This window comes from Petaurus breviceps, unplaced genomic scaffold (genome assembly GCF_028583685.1).
Source record: "Petaurus breviceps papuanus isolate PSGF00001 unplaced genomic scaffold, PetGlider_PUasm1.0 90792, whole genome shotgun sequence".
In the NCBI taxonomy this organism is placed as follows: Eukaryota; Metazoa; Chordata; class Mammalia; order Diprotodontia; family Petauridae; genus Petaurus; species Petaurus breviceps.
In genome coordinates, this window is record NW_027187347.1 from 4,340,296 (window position 1) to 4,362,876 (window position 22,581).

Below are 22,581 nucleotides of genomic sequence, written 5' to 3' on the forward strand. Positions count from 1 at the left end.
GATATTACCGAAATCACTCAATAAGCCAAATACCTCTCTGAAAATATGGCATTGTTCAGCACCATACACTGACATGACTGACAGATATTGGGGGGAGGCACAAAAAGTAAGAGTTCTGTTATACAAACACATCCCATGATAGCTAATATGAATAGTACCTCAACCTCCTTTAATTCTCTTTTTTTTTCCTGGCTTTTCAAGTGAAGGTATATGTCTACAATGCTGCTTCTTCGCCTATCTCTGGCCTTGAGCAGGAGGGGGAAAATGATGATGAAAGCAAGGAAGCCAGAAGAAAGAAAGGCAAGACCAAAGCAAAACAGTAAGAAAGCAAGGTTAGAGAAGATGGCTCAAGGAAGAAACTTTTATGTAAGTGTCATCATACTATAAACTCTTGCATCTGGAAGAGGCCTTTAAAGTCATGTAGCACCATCTTAGCAGAAATGGCCTCTACTACATTTTCTCTTTGTCACTCTTTGTGACAGAGGGTTAACTAGTTATCCCCAAAATAATAATAGCTGGCATTTATATAGTACTTGATGGTATGAAAAGTACTTTATAAATATTATCTCATGATTTCACAAGACAGATGGAGTAGAAAAGATACTGGACCACCGCAATTTAGGAAACCCTCTAGCACTAACTAGTATGACCAGTGTGACTGTAGGTAAATCACAAGTTATCTGAGCCTCAGTCTTTTCATCTGTCGTATAAGGGAGACTGATTAAAGTAGGGATTTGGAGCTTCTCACTTCTCAGATAAGGAAGACGCAGGAGCCCGGATAAGTAAATCATCCAAGGTCACACAGGTAGAAAGTGTCAGAGATGGGATTTTAACCTGAGGCTTGTGACTATGTCTAGGTCTCTTTCCACTGTCCTAGATCCTATCTGAGGTAGCAAGGTGGCACAGTGGATACAGTGCCTGGCCTGGAATCAGGAAGACTCACCTCTCTGAGTTCACTTTTAGCCTCAGACACATACTAGCTATGTGACCGTGGGCAGGTCACTCAACCCTGTTTGCCTTGAATGAGCTGGAGAAGAAAATGGCAAACCATTCCAGTATCTCTGAAAAAGGAAATGGCAAACCACCCTAGTATCTTTGCCAAGAAAATCCCAAATGAGGTCATGCAGTCAGACAACACTGAAATGACTGAACAACAACAAAAAGATCATGTTTACTAAGGTACTGTCTGGCCCTAACAATCTATATAAGCTCATTCCATGCTATTGCACAGTGACTCTTTTGGGTACACACACTTACATCACTATACAGACAAACCATTTTACACATATCAAAGGTAAATGAGGTTGTCTTATGCTAAAAAGTTACCCATTCACAAAAAAAATGATTTGTCTTTCCTCAGCTATGCACAAATAGGAAAATAAAGAACCATGGACTAGATTTACTGCTGGCATATACTGTTATAGCCCCAAGCAATTAGTCTAGCCACATTTTATCTCCATCATGAAGGCAAACAAAAGTTCCCAGGTTGGATCAACCCTATAAAAGAAACAGTACGTCAGAATGGCGAGGTGGATTTTTTTCTGCCTAGAATGTAGTTCTCAAGAAATCTGGCTTGGCCCTTTTCCTCTTACAGAAACATGTTTACAAAAATGTATGTTATAGAGATGCAAATTTTTGCTAACATAGGCATAAAGAAAATGAGTCAGAAGTCCCTATGCAGATTATTTTTTTGCATAGCTGTGCAGGGACTTTCTGGTCAACCCATTTTTAATTTTATCTTGAGCAGTTAATGGTTTATGGAAGTTTACTTTCAGCTATTCCTTTATTTAAGTTTGTGTGCAATTTATACTTTGAAAACCCACTATAAAACTCTGTACCTGTAAGCCCTCCCCAGAAGGCTCAAATCTCATTTCTGACACTAGCTGGTGTGACTTTGGGCAAGTCATTTAACCTCTATTTGTCCATTTCCTAATCTGTAAAATGAGAGGCTTGGACTAGATAACTTCTGAGGTCTCTTGCAACTCTGATTCTATGATCCTATGCTTTCTATGAAATATGGATTTGCTCATTATGATTATTCTACTAATCTAGTCACCACTTTCCTCCAAACACTGTCTTCACTTCATCCCAGTTATCTGAAAAGTACCTTTCTCCTTCTTAGAGTCTCTATCTTATTTATCAGTGTCAGAATTACAGTTTGACCTGATGGAATCCTAATAAAACTGCCCCGGCCCCAATATTCTATCTTCCTTACAGGCACCACTGAACAGCAGGCCAACTGTCACTACCTAGCCACTCCCTGCCCAAACTCATACTCAGTATCCTAAATTCTTCATATATACCTCACTCCTTACTGGAACAACAGGTGTATCCATGAACTCATTTCTCCCAGAAACAGCAGATGTATCCATATGATGGGATCCCAGTCACTGCCCCCAACCTATTTCCTCAAATTTCCCAAAGGAACATTACAGCCACATCCATCTAGTCTCAGATAGGACCACAATACTCAGCCAATCAGAAAGCAGCACTACCTGGATGTCCAAGCAGGATGTGGACCCCAAAACAACAGAAGGGACTTTACCTAAGTAGGGAACCACACAGTAATAGCAAAAGCTGTCCTTCAGGTGAACTTGTGGTATAGAGAGAGGTGTTTTATAATATCATTATCATACATACATGCCCCCCATTGGGTTTTTCTGTATGCACTGTGGATAATCACATGTGCAGTTCCACTGTGGCTGTGACCCCGACCCTATTATCTAATCCCTTAACAAACCCCTCCTGCTCTTTTAATATTATTCACAATTTCTGTTATGTAACTACATCTTTATACTATAAAAATTTATCTTGCTTTCTCTGAAGTTGCTATTTTCTCTGGGAACTTAGCCTGTTTCATGAAAGCATCAACCCTTGGATTAGAGGTGGTCTTACTCTGAATTCTTTGATGTGGCTCCAACCATGACACATGATGAAACTGCAACATGCCCAAGAACTATTCCACTGGGCAGCTCTTGGGTGAAATGAATAGAAAGCTGGGTCTGAAGTCAGGAAGACTGATCTTCCTAAGTTCAAATTTGGCCTCAGACATTTACTAGCTGTGCCACCCTGGGCAAGTCACCTAACCCTGTTTGCCTCCGTTTCCTCATTTGTAAAATAAGCTGGAGAAGAAAATGGCAAATCATTCCAGTATCTTTGGAAAGAAAACGCCAAATGGGGTCATGAAGAGTTAGACGTGACTTAAAACAACTGAACAACAACAAAAAATATCCCACTATAAGAGACCTCCCATATGTCTCGAGGTCACCAGTTTCCCACCCCTGCACTAGAAGATTTGTTAACACCAAAACAAGTTTGCTACTTATTTTAATTGATACTTCTGACCACCACTTTGGGGATCCCGCCTACTCACTCTTTTTACAATTACTTTACATCTTGGGAAAATCCTCTAAATCATAGGCTGTATCTTCATGGCAAAGTGGAATGAGCAAAGGCTTGGTATTAAAAGAGGGTTTAAATTCCAAATCTGCCACTTGCTGCCCATAAAGCCTGAAACAAGTCGCTTGACCTTCGAGAGCCTTGGTTTTATCTTCTGTTAAATGAGACGGCTGAACTAGACAACCTCTGTTTCGTTCTAGCTCAGTTATCCTGTAATTATTAAGGTTATGGAAGATCCCTGGAATAGGTGAGACAGGCTGATCTCCTGTCTCAGACATTTACTGGGTATATAATTCTGGGCAAATCACTGCTTTCTGCCTCAGTTTCCTCATCTGTAACGTAGGGATGACAATAGTGCCTACCTTATAGGAATGTGGGGAGAATAACATATGTAAAATGTTTTGCAAATCTTAAAATGCTACATAAATGTGACCTATTATGAGGGATGGATTGGTAAATGCAGGTTATTGGTGCATCTACACTCACTTTTAACTTGTGTTACTAGCAACTGAAGTATAAACACACCAAAAATCTAACAGATTTGGTGAGACAGACACAGCTGGCTCCAGCACATCTCTGCTTGTTATTATTATTATTATTATTATTATTATTATTATCTAGCCTATGGACATCTGGGCTTCAGCCAGGAATGTCTCTGATGGAATTTCTCTGTTCTTCCCATTCTAAGCTCCAAGTAGTCTCAATTACTGTGGAGCCACTTTTTAATGCTCATGAAGATCAGGAGGTTTTGTTACTTGCTTCAATTGTCTGTTCAATTCACACAGAATAAAAAGTTTGACCCTAATGATTTTTTAGTTTAATTTTTTTTTATAGACGGGGAAACTGAGTCTCAGAGAAATGAATTGCCCCAGATCATACAGGGAGAGAGCTGAACTCATATCTTCCCGACTTGAAGTTTAATATTAGCTGCTGTACATAATACTGCCTCTGTTATTAAAAGAACAATAGTATTTGTATAATTTGTGTAATGCTTTATGGTCATGAAGAGTGCCCCATTTATCATCACATTGTAGAGGTAGTCTGTATGTTTCCCCCTTTCTCTCTGATGTCCATGTTGGTGCCTGCCAACCAGGTCCTCCAGCTTGTTTTGGGAGACCCTAGGCTGAAACTGGGAATCCAGAATGAAAGTACGGTCTGAGGAAGGCATTATAGAAAGAATTTTGTATTAGGTAACCTAAGCCCTAGAGTAAAGCTCCATCGAACAGTTTTTGAGGCTGAGAGAAATTCATTTAAATCCTCTGTTTCAGTTTCTTATATATAAAATGGGGATAGCGATACTAACTTACTAGGATTGTTTTAGTATTTATAACAAGTATTATGTCATTGTTTATGGAATACACGGAGAGTAGTTTAGGAATGGGGAAAAAAGCAGCAACCTTTATTACTGAAAAATACATGACAATCAAAGGAAAGATGTAAGTATATGTAAGACTACATATATGTGTATAATTATATGCATGCATATTTCTACATAAATGTGTGTGATTATATATGTATATTATTATACCTGTGAATAACTATACAAATTTGTATAAATGTACCTACATATGTGTATAATCATATGTGTACATAACTATATATGTGAATTACTATATGTGTGAGTATGTGTGTATAACTATGTGCATAGTTATATGTGTATATAACTATACAGGTAGTTCTACATATGGAGTTCTTTATAAATATTCATATATAGTCTTTGATTGTCACATTTTTTAGTCATAAAACATTACTACTCTTTTTCTCACTCATAAAGAATGCCCCATGATCTCCATAAACAGTCTCATAATATTTGTTATAAATACTATATATGTGTATAGCTCTATATGTCTCCATATAATTATATATGTATATATATTTTACATATATATATCAGTATACATATACATAAGCAATAAAGATTTATTAAATACCTACTATGCGCTAGGCATTGTACTAAGTGCTGATATTAAGAAAAACAAAAAACAATCCCTACCTTCAAGGAGCTTACAATCTAACAGGGGAGAGAGGAAATCAATTATGTACAAACAAACTAAACAGAGGAAAAATCGAAGATAATCAGTAGGGGGAAGGTATTAGAATTTAAGGGAACAGGTAAAGGTTTCCAGTAGAAGAAGGGATTTTAGCTGGGACTTGAAGGAAGCAAGGGAAGCCATGAAGGAAAGCATTCCAGGCACGCCAGTGAAAATTTCCAAGGCTGGGTGGTGCAGTGTCTTGTTTGAGGAATAGCAAGGGACCAGTGTCATTGCATCACAGGGTACATGGAGAAGTAGAGGAGAGGTGAGTAAGGAGGGCAGGTTTTGAAGAGCTTATGTATGTGTATATGTATGTATGTATGTATGTATGTGTGCATACATATGTATATGTATGTGTATATATATGAAAGCAAATAAGAAATATTATGACAAGTATTTGTAGAGATGATAATAACATAATTTCACAGAGCTAGACATAAGTTTATAGGTAACAAAGTAGTAACAACTCACATCCATATATTTATATGACCCTTTAAGGTTTCCAAAATGCTTGACAAACATTTTCCCATTTGATCTAGCCTTATCCCCTCTTCCTTTGTTGGGTAAGAAAACCAGAAGACAAGAGTGGAGTGTGGGAGGAAGGTGAACTGCCTATATATAAGGAAGACAGTATTGGACAAACAGCTCAGATATCTCCAGAAGAGATGAACGAGAAAATAACTATGGTATTCAAGTCAAGCAGCATTTATCAAACTTATCTAGTATGTGCCCAGTTCTGACCTTGGTATTGTGAGGGGTTCCAAATGCAGAAGTAAAAAGAAAAGCATCCTTTCTGCATCATAGATTGTGAGCTGGCAGAGATCAAAGAGGTCATAGGACACAGATATAAAGCTGGTAGGGACCTCAGAGACTCAGAAAGCTTAAGTGACTCTCCCAAATTCAAACAAATGTAATTATCTGAGTAGGCAAGAATGCATGTCCTCTGACTCCGGAGGCAGGATCTTTCTGCTGTTATCACGCTGCTTCTTCAAGGAGTCTCTAATCTGTTCACATAAGTACTTCCTTCTCCACTATTCTTTCTCTAATTTGCTATGAGCATACGACCCACAAGTGTGAATCTATTATGTATAATTCCTTCTGAAGAAGCAATGCATCATTATAGAGAAACGGGGACCTCTGCAGCAGGAGTAATAAAGCAAGATATTTCAACTACACTGTGTATAACAGCCTCTTGTTAGACACAGCCCTTTAGCTGTCATAAATTCTAGATCGTGGCAGTGTATGCAAGAAGGCTGTGAAGTGCATTCGATAGAGAAATAGATCTTTTTTTGCCATCTTATAGATCTAAAGTCTCAGGATCGTACACAATGGCCATACATTAAAAAGATTAAATCCTAAATGAGAAAATGTGCATACTTTTCTCATCACTAAGCTGGCTTTAGACATGCCATGCCAATTTGGGAAATACTACTAAAATTTCAGCAAGCCCTCTTTTTACTCTACCCTCTACAGCCAAAAAAATCTACTTGAGAATTGCCAGATTATACTGTTCCGTTTTGTATATTTACATCAGTGTTGCAGAGAATGGTAAGTTAACATTTCAGCTCCATTTCAAATTCTAGAGTATTTTTGCTCATTCTCTAGACTATGAAAAAGATAAATGGGATTCATGCATAGTCACTACACTCCTGTCCAAGTTCCATACTTCATTTGGATCAAATAAGAGAATATATTACATCCTAATAATGTGTCCAGAATTTGATATATTTGAGCTTCACTAATAAAACACACACACACACACACACACACACACACACACACACAGAGTACTCATTTACAAATGGTGCTGAGTGTTGAAAACCATGCCTTATTTACCTGTGTATGCCATGCTGACCATAACACCTTGCACATATCGGGTGTAACTTGATCCTGCCATCCCCAAAGACAGTAATTTTTTTAAATCACTCCTCCCTTTCAAGACTCTATTATATTGTTTGTCTTTCATTTTTGAAGAGGACCAATGACATGAAGAGGTGATAAGTGAATTGGACTTAAGTGGGGCAGAGTTTCACAAAACTGTCTGTCACCCAGACTTTATCTTTAACTACTCACTCCTCTTACCCTTCTTGTTCCTGTATCCAAACTGTTGCCAAGACATTTCAAGTCTGCTTTTCTAATGTCTCTGGTATATTCTCCCACCTCTTTTCTGACACTGACACCATCTATCTGATACAGGCCCTTCACCTCATGACTGGACTTTTGCAACAGTATTCTGGTTGAAGCAGAGGTTCCCAAAGTGGGTTATACCCCTCCCTGGGGGACACTGGAATGATCCAGAAGAGTGGTAGTAGACTTGGGTATAATTGGGGGGCAAAGAATAAAAAAGGGGGTGTTGAAAGCATAAGGAAAGAAGAGAAGAAAATTTTGAAAAATCATTTGTACATGTTTCATCTGTTGTGTAACAGAGTTCAAGACACGGTGATTATCTTATTTTCCAAATAAATACACAAAATGAAAATTATAACCAATAGGTGATCAAGTTTGCCAACAGGTCTTAACAAGTAAGTGTTGGTAAGTGAGCATTCTTGGGAAGTCCAGCATGCATCAGCAGGAATATGTGAGTGTAATGACTTGTTTGCAATATGATACTATATGGTTATGTGACTCAATATTGCATCATCAAGATTTCAGTGCAGGAAAAATCACACACATTTACAATAAATTATTAAATTTAAGATGCGTTCATTTAAAATATATATATATATATATCATATTAAAAAAAATAACCCAAATTTAAAAAAAACCTGTTAAAGGGTTAAAGAAAGTAGATTTCTGTGGGGGGGGGGAGGAGGGCACTGAATAATTTTTTTTAAGGGGGCAGTAGGCCAAATAAGTTTGAGAACCTCTGGGTTGTAGTCTCTGCATGAAGCTTCTCTTGGCCTCCTGCCCATTCTCAATTGCTAAAGTAATCTTCCTAAATCTGGTCCGACCATGTCACTCCTCTATTTGATAACTTCCAGCAGTGTTTTATTGCCTCCAGGATCAAATATAAAATCCTCTGTTTGGCTTTTAAAGTCTTTTGCAACCTTTCCAGTCCTCTCACACCTCTTTCCTGTCCATTTACTCTTGTACCTGCTGTTTCTCACCCTGCATTTACACAGGCTGCCTTGCATGCCTGAATTCTTTCTCACCTTACCTTTACCTCCTGGCTTCCCTCAAGTCCCAGCTAAAAGACCAGGAAAGCCTGTCCTAAGCCCTCTGAATTCTAGTGCCTTCCCCTGATTATTCATTATTTTTCCTGTACGTAGCGGGTTTGTGCAGATCTGTTTGCTTGTTGTTGTCTCCCCCATCAGACTGTAAGTTTCTTGAGGGAAGGCCTTTCTTTTTGCCTTTCTTTTAGCCTCGGCATAGTGCCTGGTACACAGGAGATACATTAAACATACTGTTGATGACTTAATCAAAGTGTTTCACATTAAAGTGAACTGCACACATCAATTCTGCCAGACACTGATGCAAACAGACCCATAATTCTAGAAAGAAAAATGACTGAACAACAGCAAAAATCTTTTGGTGAATGGCACAACAAATTGTGGTAGATGCATAGAATGGAATATTACTCCACTGTAAAAAAAAATGAAGATGAAGAATTCTGAGAAGCGTGGCATGGTAGAGGCAACATCTACTCCAGGTGTTGTAAGCTGTTCAGTTATTCAGTCATGGCCAACTCTTTGTGGACCCATGGACCATAGCATGACAGCATTGTCCAAGAGGTTTTCTTGGTAAAGATACTGGTGTGGTTTGCCATTTCATTCTCTTGTAGATTAAGGCAAACAGAGTTAAACAACTTTCCCAGGATTATACAATCAGTAAGAATCTGATGCTAGATTTGAACTGAGGTCTCACTTCCATATGGCAGATAGATGGCACAGTGCATAGAGTGCTGGGCTTGAGCTAGGAAGACCCAGGTTCAAATCCAGCCCCAGACACTTACTAGATGTGTGACTTTGGGCAAGTCACTTGACATTATTACCTCAGTTTCCTCATCTGTAAATTGAGCTGGAGAAGGAAATGGCAAACTACTCCTGCATCTTTACCAAGAAAATCCCAAACAGGTTCACAAAGAGTCAGATATGACTGAAATAAGTGAACAACAACTTCCTGACTCCAGGCTCTGCACTTTATCCACTGAACCATCTTGCTGCTTCCATAATCTGGGTAGGTAAGGCTGGTTTGTCCCTGAAAAGGCCATGAAACTATCTTTAAGACTGAACTATCCCAAGGGCCTAAAGCTCAAATCATCAATATATATTCTTGCTCAGCTCATTGTAAATGCCCAACACAGAAGAAATCTGGGGAATCCTTAGGGTCAGTGAATGTCCCAGTGCTCTGTGAGCACCCACCTTCAGGTGAATATCCTTTCACACTCTTGATAGGTAAACTCCTTTTGTTAAATTTTATGTGGCCTACAAATGTCTCATTTTGTTTCAATATGAAGACTGAATCACTAGACTGACCTGAGTCAAGTCTGGCCTGGGACATAAAAGAGAAGACTGACAGGAAGAGATGCAGAGTGGAGAAAGCAGAACCAGGAAATTTACACATACACACACATACACACACACACGTGTGTGCACATGCTACAACAATGCAAATTGAAAGAAAAATGGTAAGACGAACCCTAAACTCAACAACGAATAATTAAATTTTTGGTCCCAAAGAAGAGATGAGAAAACACAACTCCCTCCTTTCTTTGCAGAGGCTGGACTCTGTTGTGCTATACTGCATTTACTGTCAGACTCAGCTGATACATTGGTTACTTTTGCTGAGCTTGCTTTTCTGTACCCTTTTATTCTTTGTTACAAGGAATAGCTCACAGGGTAGATGAGAAGGGTCTTGTCAGAAAAAGATGCTATAAAAACAAAAATAAATAAATAAAATTTTAAAGTACTTGTTAAAAGTGCATAGAGTTAATATTATACATCTATATTAATGAAACAAATAAATATTCCATGATTATACTAAAAAGGAGTAAATGCCTCATCTTAACAGTGTTAGGCTTAACTGTGGGAATATGATAATGAGAACATAAAAACAAATTAGGGAAATTCAGAACTGAAAGTATGGATGTGGATAAGAGTTCTATGTTTCTGAATAATAATAATAATACATATTGATGTAACACTTACTGTGTGCCAGGCACTGTGTAAAGTGGTTTGAGATAGTTATCTCATTTGATCCACAACCGATTCTGGGAGGTGGCTGCTATTATTATCCTCATTTTACAGATGAAAAAACTGATGCAAACAGAGGTTAAGTGTCTTGCCCGGGGTCACACAGTAAGTGTCTGAGGTCAGATTTAGACTCTGGTCTTCCTAACACCGAACCCATCTCTCTGTCCATCTAGCTGCTACACAGTCAAGTTATAATGGCATCTACAGGCGAATATCATAACCCACTGACCAAGACGGTATACATAGATGTATGTATATGCATACACACATACACATACCCACACACATACACATGTACATATTATTATATACATAATACATCAAGGGTTAGATAGAAAACTGATTCTGTAGGTGACTAAGTCAGATGCATCAATATTAGCAAAACTCTCTAATCCTATAGAAAAGCTCACTAACTCCATAGATAACAGTAAATCATACAGGATTTCACAGTGTGGCCAGCAGATGGTGCATGCCCTTCAGAAAACAGAACTGTCTATGTAATGGAACTTGTTGGGGAGGGAGGTAACAGAGACGAGCAGAAAACAGACAGATTATTCCTCTGATGGGGAGAAATGAAGGCGTTGGTTTGTTATAGGAGCACAACTTATAAAGAGGGTGCTGGCTTGTCAGAAGGCCAGAAATACATTTAATCCTCAAAAAGTTAGGCTTCAACTCTACCAGTAACTGGAATTTCTTCTAGCCAGGGAGGAAACAGATTCCTGAGCTATACTTGTTATGTTAACTTTGTGACACATTCTTAAATCCTCTTTATCAATCTATCTATCACATAATCTCTTCATCTATAGAACTATAGTTATATAAATATATGTATATCTATCTGTATTTCATATGCATATCTATATGTCAACTATCTGTAGATCTCTCTATATAGGTATACGTATATATCTATATATCATATGGATGCATCTCTCTCCATGTCTGTCTGTCTGTCTGTCTATCTATCTAGGAAACCAGTTCCGGAGCTATCCTTGTTACCTTTGTTATATATTCTTACACATACCATTTATTCCTGAGACTGTAAACTCCTAAGAGGTACGGGAGGTGGGGAGAGGTAGAGAGGTCTATGTCCTTGACATTCTCCCTGCCCCATTGCCTCATCCAGCATAATATTTTAAAAATACAATGAACAGTCAATAATTCTTACTGCCTGCCCTGCCCACTTCAAGTGGGCTCTTAGAGTGGTCACCATTTTGTTTCTCTATCCATTAATAATCTGGGGCAGTGGGGAGAGAGGTGAGATGGGGAAGAAATATGGTGTGGAAGGAGGTAAGCTACAAAGCACAGACAGTAATGAAGACCATCCCTCCTGCTTATGCCCTCTGGCTTCCTGTGATACATATCATAGAATCATAGACTGTTGGAGCTGGAAGGGTCTTTTGTCAGTTCTCCTACAGATGACACATACTTATACCATAGGTCAGTAACCTGACTGGCCCCAACCTTTTTTTGCCTTGTTAGGGGCAAAGCGTCTATGCATCTAGCTTAGGGGGTAGTTTTGGGGGAGCACAGGGGACTGTAGAAGGATACAAGGTCTTGGATGATTACAAATCTTACCTCTTAATCAGGAAGACATGCTCATGACCCATAAGGTCACAGAGTTAGTAAGAGTCTGAGGCCATATTTGAAAACAGGTCTTCCTGTCACCCAATTCAATAATCTATTCATGGCACCCTCAATTGATCAGTTTAAGGTTAACACAATTACACCATACATCACCATACCAACTGAGATATCAAAAACTGTCTTAAGACTATCTATATGTCTATCTGTTGACATGTCTCTTTTGGTTCTGGTCTTTTGGATCCCCTGTACCTAGCATATAGCAAGTACTCAACAAATACTTGTTGGATTGGAATGGTAAATTCGATTACTCAAAAAAAGAAAAAGTAACCAGGGCTTTGGGGGACCAAGACTGTATTCTAATGACCCTGCCACAAGCTGTCCAAAAATGAATAGAAAAAACCAACAGCTCCTAACTGAAGCTCTTAAGGAGATTAACAGGTACTCTGAGCTCTATAAAAAGCAACAACAACAGAATAATATCCACATATAAAAGGACTGAGTTCTAATGCCTTTACTAATGAGAAAATCAAACTAGTATTACTAGAGGTACTTGGATTAGAGGATGGCCCTTACAGTAAGAAAGCCCGGAACAGCATCTCAACGCCCCAGGCAACTCTCTCTAAGTGGCTGATCTGCCATCTTCCTGGGCATTTCTACTCCTGGATTCTTACACTATGAAATCACAGGCTCAAATAAAAAACACATTCAAAAAAATATTGTAATGTGGCACTTTCCCCTTTAACTGGAGATGTCAAGATGCAACTACTTGTATGTACAAAATTATTTTTCCTAATATTAATTACTTTTATCCTTCCCTAACATTTATTTTTTTCTCATATTTTATTTTTCTAATATTTAGTTCTTCTAAAACATGTCAACTTGAGAGTTTCTGCATTAGTAAACCCTTCACTGAAATACATATATACATAGATACACACACAAATATATATATACTGCTGTTGTTCAGTTGTTTCAGCTGTGTTTGACTCTCTGTGACCCCGTCTGGGATTTCACTGAGAAAGATACTTGTGTGGTTTGCCTTCTCTTCTCCAGCTCATTTTACAGATGAGGGACTGAAGTAAATAGGGCTAAATGACTTGCCCAAGGTCACATAGCTAGTAAGTGTCTGAGGCCAGATTTGAAGTCATGAAGATAAGTCTGATTGCAAACTCAGTGGTCTATCCATTCTGCCACCTAGCTGAAGATATGGATATATATGTATATGTGTTTAAATATGTGGGTATATTCATATATGTGTACATACGTATGTATGTATATACACTTGAGTTTCCTCTGTAAACTGTATTTCACTTTTCTGGGCTTCAGTTTCCCAGGCTTTGATCCAAGTCAACAAACATTTATTAAATATTTTCTATATGCAAGGTACTCTGTTAGGCTCTGAAGTTACAAAGACAAAATTTCAAATGTTTCCCTCCCTCAAGAAGCCAATCTGCCAGTTGACAAGCATTTATTGAAATCACTACGCACCAGGCACTAAACATGAAGGGTACAAAGAAAGGCAAAAACCATGGTCCTCCATGCTCTTTAGGAAGGTCACTTTGACAGCCTAGCAGAGAACGGATTAGAATGGGGATAGATGGAGGCAGGGAGACCAGTGTGAAGGGACTGCAATATTCTGAGAGTTAGGTGATGAGGATTTGCAACAGGGTGATTATGTGAGTGGAAAGAGGGGACATATAAGAGTATTATGAAGATAGAAATGACATTACTTAGCCACACTTTGGATATATGGACTGAAGGAGAGTGGAGAGTCCAAGACTGCTTGTGAGCTTATATTCTACATTATAAGGTTATTATAAAGATGAATTAACCAATACTGATAAAGTTCTCAAGGAAATGGCATTTTGCCTAGCTCTGGTAATTCCAGCCTCATTTTATCATTTATTTTTTAAAAATTCTCTCTAAAATGAATTGTAAAACAGGCTTAAAAAGTCCTGGTAAATGATGGGAATCAATTAGCATCTTAAAAAAGAGATAAGGATTTTGGAGGCCTGCAAACTTGGTATGATGATCATCAAGGATCACAGATTTGAAGATAGAAGGCACCTTAAGAATCCATTTAATCCAAGCTCCCTCACTTTTCTTTTCTTTTTTTTTTTGGAGGGGGAAAGGCAAGACAATTGGGGTTAAGTGACTTGCCGAAAGTCACACAACTAGTAAGGTGTTTCAAGAGTCTGAGGCCGGATTTGAACTCAGTTCCTCCTGACTCCAGGGCTGGTGTTCTATTCATTGCACCACCTAGCCATCCCCAACTTCCTTACTTTTCAAAGGAGAAAATTTAGGCCCAGAGAAGTGACTTACCCAACATCCTACAGGTATAAACTTGTAGAGCCAAAATTTGAACCCAAGCCCTTAACTCCAAATTTAGCATCCTTTTCAATGAAATAACATGCTGCTCTACTCTAATCTTGGCCAGACCACACCTATGCAGTGGTCTGACTCTGAGTGGTACATTTTAGGAAGGTCAATAACAAAATGGATCATGTCCAGTGAACAGACTGATACAGTGATTCCAACTAATGTTCTAGGAAGACCAGTTGAAGGAAGTACAGTGTTTTAGCCAGAAGAAGAGATAATAGGGAAGTAGGGAGGGTGAACAACAGAGGTCTGAAAATATTCTGAAATTATGTCATATGAAAGGAAGAGGTAAAAAGAACACAACTTTTTCTGGGTGGTTTCAAAGGGCATAAGTGGGACTAGTATATGAGAATTATAGACAGACATTTTAATTTTAGCTCAATATAACAAAGAATTTCTTAATCATCAGAGTGGTCCCCAAACAAAATGGATTTGAGGCAGAAAGTTCCCTCTTGCTGGAAGTGTTCAAATGGGCTGTATGACCACTGGTCATGAATGTTGTACTGGGGATTTATGTTGTGGAGGAAATCAGATTTTATGATGTTTTCAATCCCTTGCAATCCTAAAATTCTACAAACTGCCCTCTATGGCAAAAGCATCACTATATTTTATGAAAATGATGAATAATGATGAAAATGATGAAAACTCACCTGTGATTGCTGTTCTGCTAGTTTATTCCGATATCTTTGCACTGAATCCCTGAGTTGTTTCTCTTTCTCATTTTCTGATCTTGATGCTTCTTTCATGGTGCCCAGGGGGAAAGAAGGAAGCTGTTCTGGACTATGACAACTTCAGAATCAATGAGCACAAGAAATAAGGTCAACGAAAAGGAATAGGTTATTTAACCATTATCATGGTGGCTAGCGGTGATCTTCACTGTGCTAAACACTAGAAATCAGACATAGGGAAGCGATACCCTCCTGAAGCCTTATACACTATGCCAGATAAAACTTCCTAAACCCCAAATTTGTGTATGTTACCTCCTGCTCAAAAATTCTGACTGGCTCTCTACTATTTGTGGAACAAAATTCAAATACTCCTGCCTGGCATTCAAGGCCCTTCACAATGAATGAATTTAAATCTTTCATTTTTTTTTCCCTACTACGGTCCCTCATGCTTCCAACTGTTAAAGCTTATGTGTCACAGATTTTCTAGGCAGTTCTGACTTCAAGAAGTTGTCAACTTTTAATTAGGTTTTTCAAAAGTAATATTCTTTGTCATATCATGAGTCATTTTTGGGTCAGACAGGATGGTCTCTGTACTTATGGGACAGCCAACCAGCACAACTCACAACTCAATCAATCAACCAAGATAACTGATTCAATCAGTCAATCAATAGGCATTTATTTAACAGCTACTCCATGCCAGGGACTATACGAAGTGCTTGGGATAAGAATGAAACTAACCCTTCTTGTAATCCCCCCATCTCCCCATTCTACTAGCCTTGTTCTCCTTTCCTACCTATAGCTCTCAGAGTTCCCAAGTCAGCCAATCCAAATTCTAAGTCCTAATTTTATCCCCTCTGGAAAGTCCACCCTGATCTTCCTGGCCAGAACTAATGTTTCCTTGTGAACTATTATGATACTCTGAATCTTTCTTACTATGTAGTTACAACCTAACTTGTACCACAGTTATTTGTATAGCTGTCTTACTTTCCTATTAGTGTGTAATGAATAATAACAAGGTCAATAATAACAAAGGACATTTTCCTACTGGTTCTTCATTGTACCTAGGACACAACAGAAGCTCGTTAATTTTTTATTATTAAGATATATTTTTGAATGAATTAATAATGGCTCTAGGGATTACCAACTTTAAATGACCCCAGACTACTTGGCTTTCCAAATCCTTGTTTCTTTTTATAGTTTTTTGATCTCTTTCCTCCTTTCACAGGTTTTCACATCCTGAAAATGTCACTGTGTCTTGCTGCAGTACCTTCTAACTGGTTGCTTCTAATTTTTGAGCTGGCAAGCCAAATAGACAGTATTGTTAGAATTGTGAGTCCTATTTAAAATAATGATAAATGGGCTCTGAGATGGTGGTGGGAATGAAATAATCTGCAAAAAGTACACAAGCTTCATTGCATGGTTTTTGTGACATCGAGATTGTCTAGAAATAATTTTCTTTACTTCTGGACTCGACTCTCTTCTGGGTAGATAATATTACTGGTTTCATGAATTTTATAGCTTTTAGTGTGATCACAGTCAACATGGTCAGATCCCATTGAGCAACCCCTATATTCAGGATGTGTCTAGAGATGGAGATGGATCAAACCAGGACAGATGCTGGTATGACAATCCTTTCTTAAAGCCCCTACTTCTCCATGCTTAAATTCTGTGATGGAAAGAACACTGGGTCAGAAAAGACCTAGGTTTAAAGCACTACACAGGTGTGACTTCTACTAGTAATCAAACAATCTCTTGTGGCAGTTGAAGGTACCTAGAGACTATAACAAAAAGACTGGAGAAAGGGTTTTCATTCCCCCCTGCAGGGCAGGGAAAAAATTAAGGTAGAAAGGACCCACTCTTCATGTTTTCCAAGAAGAACCCCAAAATCTTCTGTGAATGAAAATGACTAGTTACATTCACATTCAGGTCCTGCTATGAAAAAAACAAAAACAAACCATCTCCAAGTTCACCCATGGAAAGTGCTCTGGTTATTATCCAAGAAGAGTATGGAATAAACAAATTCAAAGCATTATTGGAATACTATACAATCTCTCACAGTGTTCATTTGAAGATGACTAGGGGCTCCATTTAGGTTAGCTTTTGTTTTTACTTCAGTAAAAGCACTGTTTTCTTGTCAACTTTTTTTTTAACTCAAAAATACAGAATTGATACAGGAGAAATTTCCTGATAGAGTACCCCCAAAATTAAAAAATGGGCCGTGTTAGGAGAGAGTATGATCCCACAAATTGGAAGTTTTCAAGCAGAGACTAGGCAACCACTTGTTGGCAACGTTGTAGAAAGGATCCTTGGTCAGTTATGGGTTAGACTCAATGGCCTGTGAGGTCCCCAAACCTTCCCCAAATTCATAAAATAGCTTCATTTGTAACTTTGAAAAATATTGTTTTTCATTTAATTGCATAATTTGAATTTGTTGAAATTGACATCCAGGATCTATTACTTCATCACAAAGCATTAACTATGCTGATCACTCCCAGTGACTCTGATCACTAGTGTCACTCATGAATCTGACCTGCAGAGAAGGGGAAAGGATCTTTGAAAGGATGCTTCTGATTCACTAAGAAGTAGTGGAATGGATTTAGGTTCTCTAAAAAGGTGATAAATTGATATTCTACTTTACCAAATACAAGGCCTGGTTACATTTCAGTTCTTACCAAGGTGCGAAAATCTTTTTGGAATGCTACGTAAAAAATACCTCTATAATGCATTTGATGGTGTTCTCCTATGTACAAATAGCTGAAGGCAGCAGTATCCACAGTCAAGACTGAATTTAACAACGATCCTTTATAAGACATGACCATGTTATGAAAATGCTTGTTATGTTCCGTGAATTGAAAATAAAATAAATTTGTAAAGAAAAAGGAAGAAAAAAAGAAACTACGCCTTAGGATGGTTTAGATTTAAAGAGAATACTTTACTATGCACCACAGTAACAAACAAAACTGAAAAGGACTCCATTAAATTGTAATGGGAGGGGGATGGCCAATGAGGACCCAATTTTTAGAGCACATTCATAATTTCTTTTCATGTTTATACAGAGCACGCCCAGATGACTGGGCCCTTGTGGCCAATACCCCCAAGGTTGCCTGTCCTACTCATAATGAGTGGTAGGAAATAAGACACAAAACTCTCTCTCTGTATTAATCATCCCCTGATCAACTAAACTGGTGGTCAAGAGTTCCTACATCTCTTGCCACCATTTTAAGTATTTCTCTTCTTGATAGCAATGGAAAAGAGTCAATATTTTGTCAGCTTATAAGAAAATTATAAATACAAGAGAAAATTTATTTTAGACTTTAAGGTCCATCACTTAACTGTCAACGCTGCTAAATTTAACTCATGTCTTTCATCACAAGTGACACTGTTTTGATTTGTAAAGGAGATAGAATTAATGCAACTTTGAGAATGATTCTCTACCCCTAATGTGCTTCCTGTAAGATGAGAGAAAACAGTTGATAGAAATGGGACTTCCCAACTTGGCCCTACTAAAAAGAAGCTCACCGGAGTTATCATTTTTTTCAGCATGACAGGGGCATTTTAACAGCAGATAATTCTATGTATGCAAGCAAATGCCATAAAAATCTACCTGTTTTCCAAGAGGTTTGGATTATTAGCACAAGTCCATTTACCAAGATTTTCTCTCTTCTTATAATCGTCAGTAGAAGGTAAAACTCTCCATTTAAGACAAAGATCTGAGAAAAAGGCAGAGACACATATTCTATAAGGGATAGCACTGGCAATATAGAGAAACTCAGAGGATCATCTACTAATAGAAAAAGCTGTGGTCAAATATCACTTAATTATGTATAGTGCTATTGCAGTGTTACTGATAGACTGGGGAGGAATTTCTACTTTGTCACATTTTGCAAAGAAAAGAGAAATATTTGAAAATCTGCTTGTCAAAAGCCAGTCCAACTTCATCTTGAATGGTTATTAATCACTTAGAAACTATAAAACAGAATTATATATAACTGCATTATACTATTTGGTCAAATTACCTATTTTTCCCTTCTGGACCATTTTATCGGTATTAGGAACTCCTGATACAAAACCTCCCTCCACTAATGCAGATTTATAACTGTTCTGTAACTTAGAGTATTAAAGAACAGTTTAGGTAAAATTAGGAGGGTAAACAGCTTCCCACTATCACATAACTAGTATGTATCAGAGGCAGGATATAAATTTAGGTCTTCCTGAGTCAAACATTAGCCCTCTATCAACTACAACATACTATCTCTTCAGAGAAGCATCTTGTATTTAGGAATGAAGTCAGAGTAATACAAGCATGGTCTTATTTCCAGGAAGGCCTGGGTTCAAATTTCACATCTGACCACTTTGCTGTGTGACTCTGAGTAAGACATTTAACCTTTTTTGTCCTTAATCAACAACTTATCTACTAAGCCATAGATGGTTGGCTCAAGATAATTAAAGACAAATCTTAAATTTTTTAAGGGTTAAAATAAAATGATGATGATGATAGGTTTTAAAACCCATATAAGCCAAGAAATTATTTAAACTAATTCTTTTACAAACATTTTAACTAGTAACTAGAGATAAAATGAAAGTTTTGAATATCATTGGAAAACCATGATAAAATCATATACTATCACAAAACTTTAAATTTCTCCTTATAAATATTATGGGAAATATTATGTTGATCAAAATGTTAGTTGTCTTTATGATCAGTCATTTGTATTCACTTTGTCAGTCTTAGAAAATCTCTTCAGTTGTCTGCAAAGGGAAAATCTCCTCAGGCTATGACTTAGCAAAAGTAATACCTGCCAATACCATGAGTTGAGTTTGTAAGTGATTATGTGGATGAGGAAAAAAGAATTGAAAAATAAGATGGGAAGGCCAAGATGTATGTGAGTTTTTCTTTTGCCACTCACTTAAAAATAATCATTGCACTTGGAACTTTTGTCTTAGCCAATAAATATGCTCAAAATTATTATATAAAACAAAAATCTCATACTAGTTTTTTAAAGCTATATGCACATAAAAAGAAACTGGAAATGATAGTTCAATTATTAGCTGTTGTGAAAACTGACAAAATTCAACATATGAATGTTAGACTGAATTGAAATTATTTCTTCCCCAATTCCAATTGTGCACATGTAGACCAAGTTTTAATGTGGACAGTTCTGCTAATTTGTACCCAAATTTGTGTAGAAACTATCCTTCTCTGCAATAAAATGATGATGCAGGATTGAATCTAATTTGTCCAAAGATGAACTGGTTTAAGCAGTCACTATAATGTCCCGTGTAACTTTTAAGGGTCAGGGATGTGCTAGATTCCTTTATCGAGCATAAACTCAAGAATGGTTCCTTCCCACTGGGTATAAGGTCTGATCTCTCCCAATCATTTTCAAGAGACATAGAATAGAGGAGGCTGATGAATTTAAAACATATCACTGCACCATGTTTCAGTTAAGGAAATGAACAGAATCAAAATTTTTTAAAATGTTATTTCTTATTTATTTTTATGTACACAGTCTTTTTATAAATATGCATTTATTTCAACAAATATTTCCCAATTACATTTGTATATAGTCTTAAAGAGTCATTTGGAAAAGGATTCTCTAAGGACAGAATTACTGAATGAAAAGCTGACAGGGTTAGGCTGCAAAGAAATGGAGATTTGGCACTGATGTGGATTTGGTACTTTCAGTTATTGGAACCATGAATGTATCAACTCTTAATCATCCATGTCATACAAGCCTATTTCCTCCCTGCCTGGTCTCACTCCTGCTATGAGGGCTCTCCAGAGTTGACTGGTCAGCTGATTAGCTGATCCTCTGCTGCATGACCGCAGCTGGACACACCCTAAGAAGTTTCAAGAGGGAACAAGGGAGGATCTTGGGATGGTGGTAAACATCTGTCTCCCCCACTACTGGTCCTGGTCCTCTCCACTGCCATGGATAACCCAAAGTTAACTACAAATTGCATTGCCCTTCACAAGCCATATGTGGACCACACTTGCCACACTGAACGATGAACGGGATCTCACTAGCTTGTCTTCTTTTGTACTGAACAGAATTTAAAGGTTTCTCCAACCACTTGTTACTCTGGTATCCAAATTCACTCCAGAAGAGCATCGGATTTCTATTACCTTAAAAAAAAAAAAGTTGTACAAGGATAAGGAAATGAGCAACATAATGCATTTTGAAGCAATAAAACATTTAGAGCTGTTGTTACTAAAGGTTTCCATGAGGGACTCTCCTCATTTAATTTAAACACCACCCTTAAAATTCTTCATAAATTTTTATATTCATGTTCTCAGCCAAGGTTTCTTTACCCTGAATAATTCCAGATGTTCTTGATTTCCCCCTCTCTACTCTTCTTTTTAGTCCCACTCCTTTTTTACCCGAGTTGAAAGTTTTTCATTTAATTCTTATTTTACATCAACATGCAATGTATGTAGGAGACCCTGAGAGGTTCTCTTTACGGAACAGGATTCTGGGGCAGCAGGGTCAATCTCAGAGGAAACTGATCTCTTCAGGATGCATGTTGATTTGGAAAAACACAAATTAACAACATGTTTTATTATATTTTTATTCATTTTGCTAAACATTTTCCATTTACATTTCAATCTGGTTTGGCTGCATATTATTTGACACCTCTTTGTTCTAAAGCATCGATTTAAGCGTAAAAACATATAGACACGTCCAGTATGTGCCAGAGGCAGGGCCTGAACCCAGACTTCAAGGCCAGATCTCTGTATCCAACAGGCCACGTTGCCTTTCATGCAGTGAGACTACCAAAACAAACATATGCAAACATTAATGTAATGTAATACCAAGCAAAGGCAACTTCCCAGGTTCAGAATACCAGCATAGGTGCTCTCTATTTTATTCAGTAACAAACCCAGAACAGAGAAGATCAAAACATGACATCATTCAAAATACAGCATTTACTAAGTGTGATTAAATCATCTCCAAGGCCTACCCCACCCCAGGACTTTCCAATCATTCAATCAATTACAAAGTCTCTGTTCCAAATACTTCTCCACCCCTAGGCTATACCTTAATTAAGTCCACCACAAAGCCCCTCTTCTCAAATGGAGATTAGTTTCCAAACATAAGTAAAATACATTCATTTGCTCAACCATAGAACACAAAAAGGTCAAAAGTTCCCCACCCCTGGATCACAATTGAATCTACCCCAGAGTTACATCAAGTTTAAACACAGCACTTAATACCCAAATGGAGGTCTTTTCTTCATCTTGACATGAGGCAAGTTCTCAGCAATCTTAGTTCCTGGAGAGACAAGGCTTAGCAAGGCCATAAGATACATTGCCAGTCCCTTCAT

At 37.8% G+C, this 22,581-nt stretch overlaps 1 protein-coding gene across 1 annotated transcript in view; it reads right to left on the bottom strand.

Moving 5' to 3' along the window:
• MORC1 (MORC family CW-type zinc finger 1) overlaps positions 1 to 22,581 on the bottom strand; it is a 197,612-nt gene that overhangs the window by 70,931 nt on the left and 104,100 nt on the right. The window contains exons 14-16 of the mRNA XM_069069913.1: positions 21,254 to 21,382; positions 18,860 to 18,965; positions 15,238 to 15,376 (exon numbers count right to left, since the gene is read on the bottom strand). Coding sequence (XP_068926014.1) covers positions 15,238 to 15,376; positions 18,860 to 18,965; positions 21,254 to 21,382 — 374 coding nt within the window. The remainder of the gene's footprint in view (positions 1 to 15,237; positions 15,377 to 18,859; positions 18,966 to 21,253; positions 21,383 to 22,581) is intronic.